This window comes from Leptonotus elevatus, chromosome 9 (genome assembly GCF_054856555.1).
Source record: "Leptonotus elevatus isolate MCC_2025b chromosome 9, RoL_Lele_1.0, whole genome shotgun sequence".
In the NCBI taxonomy this organism is placed as follows: Eukaryota; Metazoa; Chordata; class Actinopteri; order Syngnathiformes; family Syngnathidae; genus Leptonotus; species Leptonotus elevatus.
In genome coordinates this window covers 14,506,332-14,521,180 of record NC_141247.1, presented here as the reverse complement: position 1 = coordinate 14,521,180, position 14,849 = coordinate 14,506,332, and the positions used below count along the sequence as shown (strand labels likewise).

The 14,849-nt window shown below is 38.7% G+C and overlaps 2 protein-coding genes across 3 annotated transcripts; one reads left to right on the top strand and one right to left on the bottom strand.

The window, feature by feature from the left end:
* Window positions 1-186: 186 nt before the first annotated feature.
* Window positions 187-6,207, bottom strand: LOC147168492 (protein eva-1 homolog C). Of its 2 annotated transcripts, XM_086085110.1 has the most exons (8): window positions 6,099-6,207; window positions 4,730-4,929; window positions 4,517-4,640; window positions 3,296-3,448; window positions 2,805-2,948; window positions 2,314-2,385; window positions 2,133-2,213; window positions 187-1,016 (listed from the first exon to the last, which is right to left on the bottom strand). In XM_086085110.1, the coding sequence occupies exons 1-8, from the start codon at window positions 6,181-6,183 to the stop codon at window positions 622-624; spliced, it is 1,254 nt and encodes a 417-aa protein (XP_085941236.1). In that variant the 5' UTR covers window positions 6,184-6,207; the 3' UTR covers window positions 187-621. The 2 variants fall into 2 exon arrangements, with proteins under 2 accessions (XP_085941236.1, XP_085941237.1); XM_086085111.1 differs by lacking the exon at window positions 2,133-2,213.
* Window positions 6,208-9,307: 3,100 nt separating this feature from the next.
* On the top strand, window positions 9,308-14,603 carry clic2 (CLIC family member 2). The gene is made up of 6 exons (XM_086084625.1): window positions 9,308-9,518; window positions 10,835-10,944; window positions 11,404-11,529; window positions 12,384-12,484; window positions 12,572-12,753; window positions 13,769-14,603. The coding sequence occupies exons 1-6, from the start codon at window positions 9,465-9,467 to the stop codon at window positions 13,928-13,930; spliced, it is 735 nt and encodes a 244-aa protein (XP_085940751.1). The 5' UTR covers window positions 9,308-9,464; the 3' UTR covers window positions 13,931-14,603.
* The last annotated feature ends 246 nt before the right edge of the window (window positions 14,604-14,849 follow it).

The window sequence follows — 14,849 nt, the reverse complement described above, 5'->3', positions numbered from 1 at the left end:
TATTTTTTGCCGTTGTATAGATGCATTTTACCTCTCACCAAGTCAGGTAATGAGGATACATGTTATGAAAAATGGATGGGTGGATGCAATATCATGAATGTGTGCCACTGAGGCGTTCACATAAAACAGCCATCTTTAATAAGGTTGTGAGAGACGCCTAAAATGAGTCATTTACTGACTCAATGATTCAAATATACATTTTATTGTCATTATTATGAGTGGAGCATTACATAAATGGGATTTGTGATTGATTTGGTTTCTCCTTTTGTGTGGAGTAGCTCCATGCTTAATAATAATAAAAAGCAGCAAGTAGGCTAAGCCAAAGGGGAGTCAGAGAAATTGGTTGTAAATCGCCGTGTACCTCGCCTCTCGCCCAGTCAGCTGGCATCGACTACTGCCATGAAGATTTCATAATTTCAAGATTCCCCCTTATTCCACGATTTGCCTACTATAGGCCTACTATGTAACAGATGTACAAATGTTTGTGTCTTTTGGGACACTTTGGAAAATTCATCAAATTTCACAGTCCATGAATTTACAGCTTGTTGTTTTTTTTATTGCTGCCAACTGTCAAAATGGGTCATATTTGTTCCAAACAGTAGCTAAGGGTTAAAAGAAAAGTTAATTGTTGTATTTTGTAATCTGATGAATGGCATAAGGGTTGGTGTCCGAATGTGGCCAAATGTCTCCATTGGGCAGCCCTGTAGCGTGTTGACCACCCTGTGCCATCATCTCCACCGTCAGCGTGTGGGCAGCGAGCATGTCCGCCGTGCGATACGACTGAGTGAGGCGGCGAAATGACGAAGCGTCCGAAAGCGAGAGTTCGTCATCGTCGAAGAGGTCCCCTGTGAGGTCCTTGTGCTGTCTTCTTGATTCTTTCAGCTCGTCATGGAGATCCGACACCAGCTCCTTCACGTCCTTCACAAGTGTGGAGTGTACTCCAAACAAGCAGAGCAGGAAAACCAGACCAGCGCAGATCCCGGAGACGAAATACAAAGCCACTCGCTCAGGTACCCCTGAAAAGGAATGCGGGTATATCGTAAATGACTTATATAACATATATTTGATGCATGCAACTATAAAACCAAATCAACAAGAAAGTGCTTAAAAAAGAGCCCTTATAATTGAACCAATCTGGTATAAACAGCAAGACCTTCAGTTGTTGTTCATCATTTTATGACAGGACACATTTGTCACATTTGTGGGGGATTTTTTCCTTGCAATTTAAAACAGTTAAAATGTCTTAATATAATTCATATTGTTATGACTGTGTATTGGGTTTGTCATTTGTCATATGTGACTGTTTCTGGGTTGGGTCATTGCGTCATTGTGTAATGATATTAATGTTGACAGTTGCTTATGCAGTTGCTATGTTCCTTATGATGGTAATGTCGTCAGTTACTATGCCGTTTCTAGAATGCACAGTACCTATGTTAGTCACTTTTAGTTTGGTCACTCATATTTTATCATATAGACCTTTATTCTGGATATATATATATATATATATATATATATATATATATATATATATAATATCCCAAGGATCAAGAATTACAGCACACTCCTAGGACCTTGCTCACAGCCCTTGTTTTTGTATAGTTTTTAACTATTTTGTTCTGCCGCCTGTTTATTATGTATGTAATGCAAATATTGACCACTAGATGGAGGCACAGTATGTTGTTTAACACTAAATTTGAAAGAAAAAGAATTCAAACAGCCTAGTTTTTGCTGAAGAGTATTTGTAGTTATATAGTAATATATAGTTTGGACAAATAGGATTTGTTAACTGTTAACTTGCAGAGGGATTGGTACACTGTTCCACTATCTGAACAATATTTTTGTGTTATCCATTTCTCTCTCTCTTTCTCTCTCTCTCTATCTCTCGCTCTCTCTCTCTCTCTCTCTCTCTCTCTCTCTCTCTCTCTCTCTCTCTCTCTCTCTCTCTCTCTCTCTCTCTCTCTCTCTCTCTCTCTCTCTCTCTCTCTCTCTCTCCCTCTCTCTCTCTCTCTCAATAAGTGTTTAAATGTGTGTTTATAGACCTTTAAAATAAATCAAGTGCCTTAAAAGTTATAAAAACATATACTGTAAAATGACCACTTTAAAGGCGTGTGTCGGTAACTCAGTGCACATACCCAACATTTTTTCTATCATCTCCAGAGAGTTGGTTAGTAGCACATTTTGAGGCCTGTAGGTGGGGCCAGTGTACCATCCACCTGCAGGCAAGAGGGGCCTAGGCTCAGACGCCAATCAAACTGCGTGCTACCAAAAACTTGCATGCAGCAGTGTAGTAGTGGTGATGCCGTTTACACTCACCGTGTGTGTAGTCTGAAATCATGAAAGGATCTGTTGTCCCTCTACCAACGTCTTCCATAAGATACCTGGGCACTTAGATAGATAGATAGATAGATAGATAGATAGATAGATAGATAGATAGATAGATAGATAGATAGATAGATAGATAGATAGATAGATAGATAGATAGATAGATAGATAGATAGATAGATAGATAGATAGATAGATAGAGAGATAGATAGAGAGAGAGAGAGATAGAGAGAGAGAGAGAGAGAGAGAGAGAGAGAGAGAGAGAGAGAGAGAGAGAGAGAGAGAGAGAGAGAGAGAGAGAGAGAGAGAGAGAGAGAGAGAGAGAGAGAGAGAGAGAGAGAGAGAGATTAGAAAGTTAGATTGATTTATTATTATTTATTTAATACATCTCCCACCCTCACACTTTTGCGCTTGGTGGAGGTAAAGTGTCATGTCAAGTCTCAGTTACAAAAAAAGCATGCAAATGACAGTTAGCTGCTCACCACAAGTGTAGGACACTCGCAGGTGTTTCCTGGTGCCGGGGAAACACGGGTCCCCAAAGGTTTGAGTGTCAGCCAGCACTGAACAGTTCGCTCGGCCGTGACACCGACGCGAAACTCTCCTCAGAGCAGATGCCGACAGGCACTCTGAAATGCACAATTGTAGCATTTTCACCAGTGGTGGGAAGTCAGCACACTATCAGAAACACTGACCTACATTTGCACAAACGCAATTTGAATATTTTTTAGAAGAAAGTTCAACTGGCAAAACACATCTGGAGCGATCTGAATGAATATGTTTAATAATCAGCATCTCTGGTGAGTAGCCTAAGATGTATTACATGTTGAAATGTTGTCATGTGATATTGGTAGTATTAAGAATCAAAAGCACAGCCACTGATTTTCACTATGAGGGGAGTGAAACAAAACTATGTCTGGTTCATCAACAACACAATTAACACCGCTGGGTATGCTTCATTGTGAGTGTTGCTGACCCATGTCCACCAGTGTGCCCTGTCCCTGAGGACACAGGGGGCTTCCATGCAGCAGGTGTCCAAAAGTGGCTGAGTAGATAGCCAGCACGCTGTCATTCTTACACGACAACCTCAAGCGTTCATTCTCGCAAACCAGTCTCGTGCGGTGGTGAACTGCAAAACACAGAAAGACACCCAAGTTACACATAAAAGGAATGAGTATAGCACACTGAAACAACCACATTGCTTTAGTCCCATGGCGCAACACATGTAGACAGACAATATAATACTCACAGGCAGGTATTCTTTATCCTCTGCGAAAAACGACTAATGCAACTTTCTGAGGAGCTGTCACTGTCGCCATACTGCCCCCAAGTGGCCAAGGTGTGCACACCAAAGAGAGCAGCACATTGTTCATTGAATTAACGCAAGAAATGCGGCAAAAGTTGTTGAACTCTTCACATTCTATTTATATCATTAACCAAAGAGAGCAGCACATTGTTCATTGAATTAACGCAAGAAATGCGGCAAAAGTTGTTGAACTCTTCACATTCTATTTATATCATTAATGTATGTTTTTTTTAATAAAGTACAATATTATAGCGTGCTTGTTTTCTTATTAAAAAGCATGTCAAGAATTACGGCTGTTTCATGTAATGGATTAATGGCATTTCCATTCAAGTCAATTTAGAAGAATAATTTGAGATGCAAGTGTTTTGAGTTACTAGTGTGGTCAGACAGAACGAATTAAGCTCGTATCTCAAGGCACCACTTGTTTAAACCTTTTTAGGGGCTTATTTTCTCAATTTGTGGCAGGACTCTATCCCCATTCACTTCCAATAGTGGGACAACACTACACTGTGTTTTCATGACAACAGATGAGGATTCAACCCTGAGTCTTTTTGACACAGGACGTGCAGGTGTGTTGATCCTGGTGAACTGTAGGTCTGGCAGGTGTGGAAAATTGGTAGTACCCTCGAAAATCTTAAAACTTCAACCCCCAGAGGCTGTTTCAATTAATAAGTCTCTAGAATCTGCAGCCAAAAAGACACAGGAACTCTATTTTGGAAGCTATTTTGGCCATTTTCAGAGCTCAAACCGCTTTTTAACCCTCTATACTACACAAATTTGTGACACTAAATTACAAAACATTTTAGTTTTTGTCATTGCAGGAATGGCAGAAAATTGTGATTACTCGCCAGCGGCCATACTAATCTCAACTCATCTCCTACCGCTACTTACCTGGTCTGCACTTGTAGTACACCAGTAGGTACTTGCTGGTGAGTGGGCAGGGGTCCTGCCCAAACACGGGGCCAAGAACGGGGATTTGACATGACCGCTCATCCTGGCACTCTGACAGCACTTTCTGCATCGGGAAAAACAAAACCACTCAAAACACAATCATTTTCCCACAACAGTGAATGTGCCTTATTAGCACGAAAATTTAGCAATCACCTTGATAGCGACCGGAGAGGAACACTCGACGTCCTCGGTTAGATTTGTCTCCTGGCTGGGACACAAATAGTGTTGAGGAACGCGCCGTCCAAAGAAGGCTGATAAGACGGCCACGGACGTCCTGGCAGGACACTCAATGGTGAGTGTTTCCCCTTCGCAAGCATGAGCCGTGTGGTTTTTCAGAACACTGTGGAGATACACTGCGAAAGAAAAGAGAAACCTGCCTTATGACATAACTACAAAATGTTTGTGCTCACTTCATTCAAAAACATGGTTGAGCTTTGAGTAAGAAGGTTTGTGTCAATGATGACATTTGAATTATTGCATGACACTACGCCATTTTTAAATCCCAATTGCCAAATGGGTGGCGGTGTCGCAGTTGTTGGGTGGAGCGCTTTGAGATTTATTGGACGATGACCACACATGTAAATAAGACACAACAATAGACAAGCGTGTGCGTGTGTGCGCGCGTGCGCGCATGCGTGTTTGTCTGTTTATTTTGGGCAGTACCAGGCACTAGCTCACAATGAACTATTATTAGGCCTTCCAGAGCATGAAAACATACACACACACACACACACACACACACATTGTAACCTTTTTCACAAACACAGTCGATATATCAAAACAATGCTCACAAGTCACAATACAATAAAAATTATATCAAACAGAAGTACACATCGTCTCTACTTTTTAAAATGTCCTGTTTATATTTTAAAGATGAAACAATTATCCCCGCTTTATGTTTATGTGTTAAATTGGGGTGAAATAGCGGATGCTTGTGTGTGTGTGTGTGTGTGTGTGTGTGTGTGTGTGTGTTTTCAGAAAACACAAAAAAAAAACTAATTACTGATTGTGTTTCATGGGTAGAATTGAATGATATGTTTAACTAAGGATGCAGCCGATTTTAGCAGAGGTGACCAGCAACCCGAGGAGGTGTTTAAGGCGCAATAATACAAACATATTTTGTGTGAAAATATGACTTGTGCCATTATTTTAAAACGGTGATGATATGCGAGAATGATGAGTATGGAATAGAGTATTGAAAAGAAATAAATCTGAAAAATTAAAAAAATTTGCCCCCCCTGTATGTCTGTTGTTTGGCTACTGAATTTACATATCTAATATATAATCCATAAAGAAATGAGAGTGTGGAGGGGAGGATAACAAAGCCAGGAAAAACAACAATTAAAATATATACATCCGTCTATTTTATGAACTGCTTCCACAAAAAAAACACTTCCAAATGAGTCAGTTCTACAACACTACATAACTGGAAGGTTAACTCTCATTCTGCTTATCTCTGCGTAGTTATATCAATTTTCTGCTTTCTACTTGTAAAACAATAGATGACCATAAGAGTACTTACAAGAGAAATCAGGGGCCGACTTGGCAGTATTGATCCCGAGAGCCAAAAAACAGAGAAAGCAGCCGAACCTCCTCAGCGCTGTCATTGTGCTCTTTTGTTGTAATCTGGTCTTGCATTTCTGTTAATGGCCCTGCAGAGATCAATGACGCCATTGTTTTAAACATAAGGGCACTTTTAACTGAGAATAACGAACTAATGTTACGTCACTCTTGTTGACATGTTTGCTCTGTATTTCTGAAATATTATTCAATTTGACCTTTCACACAAATGCATTTTATTTCTGTGAAATGGAGTAAACCAGAAAGGTTTTTCTTTTTACGGTATTTGATAATAAGCTAAGTGACGCAAAAACTAAGATGTGCGTAATGCAGACATATCTTATTTGTATTATACTTTTCTTTCTCACATTCTTTAGAATTTACTGGTCAATGGAGTTTGTCCCAGCTGACTTTGAGCGAGAGATGTAATGATGACTCTGCCGTTGCACAAATCTGCTCTCTCACACTTCTGTTTATTACACGTTGTCATGGTGCTGGTTTTGTTATTTGACATTTCAGTTTTATCTTGGATGCAGGATTTATTTTTTTCTTCAAGGTAAAAATCCAGTTTCTCTTGTTGTCAACATAGAAGGTCCTGTTCGCTGAGATAAGACATTTTTTTCAGGATGTTACTTCCAGTTGCTGTGTGTGCGCAGCAGAGATATGTGAGTGCCTCTTAACCAGATAGCACCTTGGTATCGTTTTGTCTATGAGAGGGAGAGAGAGGGGCAAGTGAAAGGTCATTGGAGAGCTCTCGCATTTCCCGTTTTTCCTGATGTTTCCAGGAAGACTGGAAATTCCAACTGAGGGAATATCCTTACAACAATGCCAAAATCAGCACTTTCATTTTCTATGTGAACATTTGTTTTGCTTTTCTTCCTCAAGCATGCTATTGTCATGGCGACCAAACACTTGACACGCCATACATTTCCTCAGATGAATGGTGAATGGAATCATTTGTCACACAATCTCGAATAAACACTCCCTCCATGGCAGCAGAGTGGACAATATAATGACGGCTTATCATTTCATTCAATATTTGCGGCACTCCCTCATTATTGGGCAGGCAAATTCCATTCAAGTTGGCTAACTAGTCCAGCTATCTTGGAATACCGTGAGCCACATAATCCAGATAGCAGGAACCTTTCCTCCCTTCGAGTTCCGGTAGTGGATCGTTAATTTTAAGGTGTTCTTAGGAATTTCAACGTGATATGTTCATATTCGTCACGCTCCCACCAAGTGATAAAAACTCCTCAAATCATTAGCGGGGCAGATAAGCAGAACGTAGTTGGCACTTGGTATTATTTAGTGCCTTTTTTCTTCAAATTCGTTGTAAGGGGAGGAAGTACTGAAGAAGGGAGTTTTAAATTCCACGTACTTAATTTATAGTAAAGCATACCCACTTACAGTAAATCCCCAAACTAAGTGTACCTCCGCATTCAGGTCTCCTTAATGTACTACTATTGTTAAGGGATTGCCACTTAATCCAGTCATTGCAGAATGACATTTATTCATTTTGTATGACAAAAAAAAGGGCAAAAAAAATTGGTTCATATCATTATGCCTTTTTATGTTACGTTTTGAAAATGTTGCTCTTTTTTTTTGCCCATACTCACCCTTTAAGTTGACAAATCCTAAAAATAGAACTGGATTTAGAAAATACCACAACTATACTGTATCTTAATGTATTAAATTAATGGATATGAACTCAAATCATTCAGAGGCCTGCGAGGAATATCAGGTCACGTTTTGTTATGAATTACATTCTAATAAAAATACCAAATAATATCTATCGAATTTCTTTCATTAGAGGTTGCGGGTGTGCTGGAGCCAATCCCGGGTGACTTTGGACGAGAAGATGCGTACACCTTGGACTGGTCACCAGCCAATCGCAGGGCAGCTAGTTAAATGATATAATATTCTAATTGAATTCTGCATAGAATTAATAAAATGTGTTCAATGCAGTTTAATGGATGATGTGCTTCTTCTTCTGGTATGCATGTAATGGCCACCTGGGGGCAGTGTTAAACACGCACCCAGATCTCCATGGGGACAGCTACTACTCCTCAGTAAGATGAAGTATTATTGAGCATTCTTCGCAGAGGATAAATAATTTATGCCTGTGAGCATTGTTGTCATCTATCTACATATGCTTTGCTCATTATCCTAGATATGATGTTTTACATTGTTTATCAGCTTTAAGCTAAGCAGACTGTTCTAAGGCAAATCTATGTGGTTGTTAAATACATATTTAATTGTTTGCTGTATGTTTATTTTAACAGTAATCAGTAACAGTAAAGTTCAATCTAGTATCTGAATATTTTGAAAGAGAAATTTTTAAAAATCGACAAAATGACAGCTTGTATTTCGAAAAACTTCTAAGTCAGGTTCCTTGTATCTCAAGGCACCTCATTCCGTATGAATGTCAGTCTACAATGAATTTTCTGACAACCCTAAGCATTGTTTTACCTGCGAGTGATTTCTTTCTAAATTCTTGCATGATAGAATTACTTGCAGTAATTAATTGTTTAAACTATGCACAATTTTAAAGTGCAATACAATTTAATTTCATCTTTTGGAACTGTTTGTTTGTATTTAAAAATTTATTCAAGTGAAGTTTTTATTTAACTTGTGTGTGCAATACATTTTAATGGAAAATTGTGTTTTTTTAATTTCCTATATTCCAATTGCATGTCCATAATATAACATGGTTTACAGTGATAATAAAAGTGCATTTTAGGAATCAAAATTGGGACTACTATACTACATACAAATAAAAATACAGCTCAATATGGTGACATTAGGAGAGTAAAAAATAAAAAAATAATTAAAAAATAGTTTTTTTTAGGTGGTCCTCGATGTAAAAATCTGGAAAACCACTGTTTTAAACATAAGATTTGATGTTTCCTCTCCATGTCCAATTATATGATTTGTAATAAATGGTGAAAGTATTCCAGCCCATACCACCCTTACATGTGTCACAGTATTGGAATGCGAGTATAGAACACGGAAAATTTGTGTTTTGGGTCACGGCTGTATCGGCTCCTGCGTATTGCAAAATGTGCATATGTGGCTATTTTAAGCCATCCTCATAGATTTTATAAGAGCGTCTAACCCGCCCCTTCTCTGGGTCCTCCCCCTCCACTGACTTGTCATATGTTTGAGGGCGATATAGCTTCCAAACAACCAGCAGCCCTGAGGTGTTCGACACTCTCCTGACATCCTTTGCTTGAACCTCTTGTTGCTCTTTTGCCTTATTTTTCTAGTTCTAGTATTTAGTTTTATTTTAATTTTTTGACGTAAATAAAAAGCCTTTTTTGGGGACAGCATGGCACTGCGACAACTTTCAGACAAGGAGCCGAGTATTGAGTTATTTGTTAAGGTCAGTATTTTCATTTTTCTTATAACACTTTGAACTTTTAAAAAAACATGGTTTTCCGCAGATTTTTTTTTTTATTTGGAAAAAGGCTGTCTGCCAATAATTAGCCTATATTATTTAAAAAATGTGATGAAAGGCCAGACATAGAATAAATATAACCAAACGAAATAACCACTCCTTTTGATTTGCTTGCATGCACTTCTGACGTTTTAATATTTGTATCCATCAGCTGAGCGGTCGCTCTGTTTTATCAGAGCACAGGCACGACCTTATCACAGCCCAAGTGAGCAGAGAGCATGCTTGTGATGTCGGGCCCCCAAAGCCTCACGCAGGCACACCCACCCAATCATGCACATGTAGTCAAGAAAATGGCTCCTTGTTTCCTAACAAAACAACCATTTTCTATCGCGCCTAGTCAATCGAAGGTCACAGGACGACTGAGTTTGGGTGGGGTACGTCCCTGGAAGGTTATTCCCAAAAGCACCCAAGCTGCAAAATACCAAAGAGTTGTGAAATGTGCTTTCTTGGCTGTGTGAGAAGGAAGGGAGGGACTGATGTTGTCTGGCTTTATTTGGCATTAAAGCCGAGTTGTCTTGAGAGTCTCAGCTGTTTAAAACATGACATAGGCAAACCCGCTTTCATATACAGACAATAAAATGGGATAGAGGGGTATAAAGGGTTTATAAATTGGTAATAAACCATTTATAAGCACTTGATAAATTACTTGATATATTTTTAAGTAAATTTGACCTATTCAAGTTCCTGCCATGTTCTACTGTTTACTCAGATTTGGGATTTTTTAACATTTCACCTCTACATACATACATACATACATGAAGATTAGATAAAACACTGTAGTGACACTGAACAAAAATATTAGGACACCCCTCGACTGAGGTCTCAAGTGATGTCATGTAAGGGAGTTGTTGGAAAGTTTTATGAGGCCATACGTATTTAGTCCCTCATTATTCAGTCAACAGCAAGTGTGACAAAATGCCCCCCCCCCCCCCCCCACACACACACACATGGATAAAAATGGGGGGATTTTGTTGCTTAACTCATATTCTACAAATGCAATACTAATCAGGATGCCCTATTTAGACTCTTGGAGTCGCATCAACATATTATTGAAAGACAATTTTGGGGTTGCCTTCCCCTTTAAATAGTCCGTGCAGTCATATTGTGAGCACACATTCGCTTATTCCGCTAAACACAATGCCTGTGTCCCACCGTCCAGCAAACACCCCACCCTACACGTGTCTTGGAAAGTTAACAAGCAGGAAGGAAATCAGTTCATTTTCTCTTTGTGTGTACGGCAGGCCGGTCATGACGGCGAGAACGTGGGCAACTGTCCCTTCTGCCAGAGGCTCTTCATGGTGCTGTGGCTGAAAGGAGTCAAGTTCACCGTGACCACTGTTGACATGAGGAAGTAAGCATGCCCCCTCTTCCTCTCCTCGTCAGCGTTATGTCCTCAAAGACCTTCTATTAAGTGAGAGGAACTGGGATGTTGTTGTTTTTCCACCCTCAAAATGTTTCACACCATCAGCATGTGTAAGAGGTCTGTATCGCCTCCAAACAAACACCTTCTTTAACTTACCCACATTGTGCGTTAATACTGGTGGAAAAACAGGATCAGGAAGCCTGGCATGGACGCTGATAATTGAGGGTTTCACAACACATAACTGGTCCAAGTAATAAGAGGGGGAGTAGCCTTATTACTCCACAGTTAGTAGTGTTTTATATATATATATATATATATATATATATATATATATATATATATATATATATATATATATATATATATATATATATATATATATATATATATTTATATATATATATATATATATACACAACAAACCAATTAGTTGTTTCTTTACTTCAGGAAGCCTGCGGAGCTGAAGGACTTGGCCCCCGGGACCAACCCGCCTTTCCTGCTCTACAACGGCACCCTCAAAACAGACTTCATCAAAATCGAGGAGTTTCTCGAGCAAACGCTGGCCCCTCCCAGGTAGGATATTCATATGCCTGATGAGATCCAATACAGGAGTTCTATCAAAGGCAGCATGGTGGGCTAGCGGTTAGCATGTCTGCTTCAAAGGGAAGTCAACCCAGAAAAAAATCTTGACGATAATATGTGTTATATGTGACCTCATCTGATTAATATTACATTTGTAGAATATGAGTTATGAAGCAAAATCCAGCCGTTTTTGTATTTCATAGGGCGGTCATTTTGCCACTTGCTGTCGACTAAAGATGACATCAATGTTGCTCAGGGGTCAAGCAACGGCCAATCACAGCTCACCTGTTTTCTGAAGCTGAGCTGTGATTGGCGACTGTCTGAAGATGACATCATTGTTGCTCAGGTGTCAGGTAACAACCGCTGTGATTGGTTGTTACCTGAGACCTGAGCAACAATGATGTCATCTTCAGATCAAATGTAATATTAATCAGAATGTCATGATTAGACTATTGAGGTCACTTATAACATACGAGGGTCATTCAATAAATAAGGCAAATTTTTTGTTATAAAGACTTCTAATACAGATAGGAGCTTCCTTTTTTTGTTCAGCACAGTTGCAGAACTAGCCTTGACGTTCTCCCCGTACTTGCATGGGTTTTTCATCACGGTGCTTGCATCTTTAGACTTGGGGTTCAACAAGTAACCACTCCCTAGTGTTGCCCCTAGTCGTCATGGTAACAGTGAGCAGTGGCTCATTTGCATGAGACAGAACCGCCTCTACAATACAGACTGATTTTAGCAACGCTCGCTCTACTATATTCTTTTTTTTTTTAACTTGCTTTTTGGAATTACATTGTACTTAAAGTGTCCCATGTAGAAACAAACACATCCTCCCTTTGCAGGTATCCTCACCTCAGCCCTCAAAACAAAGAGTCCTTTGACGTGGGCGCTGACATTTTTGCAAAGTTTTCCGCCTTCATCAAGAACACACCAAACAACGCCTGTGAGTCGGCTTCCTTTTGGGCATTGTTGACATTTTATCAGATAGGGATGAAAAGATCTGACCAAAATGCTATGTCTGACCTTCCAGATCAGGAGAAAAACCTGCTGCGGGAGTTTAAGCGTCTGGACGATTACCTGAACTCTCCCCTGCCCGAGGAAATCGACCACAACTCAAGAGAGACCGTCGCCGTCTCCAAGAGGAAGTTCCTGGACGGGGAGCGCCTCACTTTAGCCGATTGCAACCTTCTCCCCAAACTCCACGTCATCAGGGTGAGACAGTCAGTGGGAAGAATATGGTTCTAAACATAAGGCAAATACAAACATTAGGGGTGTCAAAATGAGTGCATTAATTTTGAGTTAATTTAAAGTTCCTTTAACGGCACTCATTTTTTTAACGTACGATTAATGACCGCTCCTTACTTGGAAAACCTGAGCTGGGGGAATTCCAGTCGCAACGCAGCAGACACGTCCACGTCAAAATTTAGCAATAATACATTTGATAATAATGCATATATTTGTGGAGACTGGGGTCAACTTGTATTTTACAATTTAAAAAATATGCAGAATTTCACAAGTTACTTCATGTTAAAGATTAGATAGCTCTTAATATGAAAAGAAAAATGCACTGAGATGTCACCAACGTCTTACAAATGCAATCATGCCATCTAGTGGCACAAAAATGATCTCAACACAAATCAATGTCACACTCGTTTTTTAGCTTTAATTCAATTTTAGGAATTATTATGAAATTACTGTATCAACGACTGAAAGATGCAGCCATTTTTCTATTCTTTTTTTCCCACTTTTATGTTAATAAGAGTAGGAAAACTTAGGGGGAGGGGACTTTTTTCATTGTACATTTTCTTGTAAATTTAAAAGAGATGTAAAATTTGTAATTATTGTGAGTGAACTATTGAAGTCATGTGATTAATTACGATTAAAAAATGTAATCGCCTGACACCCCTAAAAAATATGCTTTCACTTATCTCTGAAACACCAATAAAGGATTAATCATTTATTAATGCCAGACGGTTATTAATAATTTTTTCAAGATCTGCATAAATACAGTGTAGCAGCCCCTCCTTATGGTGGTATTACATTAATTTTACAAAGCAAATTAGCAACCATATATACCCTAATACAAAATATACATGTGAAACACAGGTATTATTTTTGTCCCCATTTTCATGTTCTGCACAGTAGTTTATGTGACTTTGAATGTGTGAGGCTTCAAAAGGTGTGTTCTAAGTCAGCGAATGAGAGCTGTTCTTTTGTTTGAATCCAGGTTGCCTCCAAGAAGTACTGCGGCTTCGACATCCCGGCCCAGTTGACGGGCGTGTGGCGATACCTGCAAAACGCCTTCGAGCGCGAGGAGTTCAAACAGACGTGTCCGGCCGAAATCGAAATCGAGAAGGCTTACTTTGGAGTGGTCAATAAGAGGAAATAAAATGTTCATTCAAAATGCACAGGGTGCTGCATGGTGCCAAAGATTTTATAGCCACAGAGATGGGCAACCTTTTGTTTTTTGTTTTGTTTTTTGTTTTGTTTTTTGTTTTGTTTTTTGTTTTGTTTTTTGTTTTGTTTTTTGTTTTGTTTTTTGTTTTGTTTTTTGTTTTGTTTTTTGTTTTGTTTTTTGTTTTGTTTTTTGTTTTGTTTTTTGTTTTGTTTTTTGTTTTGTTTTTTGTTTTGTTTTTTGTTTTGTTTTTTGTTTTGTTTTTTGTTTTGTTTTTTGTTTTGTTTTTTGTTTTGTTTTTTGTTTTGTTTTTTAAAACCAGTTCAGATGTGTTTTTAGAATTGCCTTATATGGCCCACGTGCCACTTGTTTGCCACCACTGCCTTAAGAGCTCAAATCACCGAACACAATATTTTCTTCCGTTTGACTGTTTTAGTCATCTATGAGACCAATTGTGCAATTGACAGTTTATTTAATTTACCACATTTGTGTTTATAGTGTACATACATACAATATATTGTCAATGATTGTTAGTAACAGCAGAACCTTTCAAAACTGTTCCTTTTTTATAATGAAAATCAACTTGTCTTGTTTACCTTATTCTGTACTAACACAATTGACATGATGGAAACGTGCCACTTTCACACTAATAAAACAATCAAAGGTGCTTGTCATCTTAAATATTTTGTTCTCGTGTGTGGATGGTGACCCCAAGAGGACAACATTAATACCTGCACCCCCATGCAAAGTTTATTGTTTAATAAAGAAAACATAATTTTTCAAGTGATTAATTGATTATTCAATGTGATAATCATTAAATTGGTGAATTCTAAAAAAATTAAAATTAAAATAAAAAATTGATAGGAGCAGCTTAGTAAAAATATCACAAATAACACACACATCACCTGTCTAA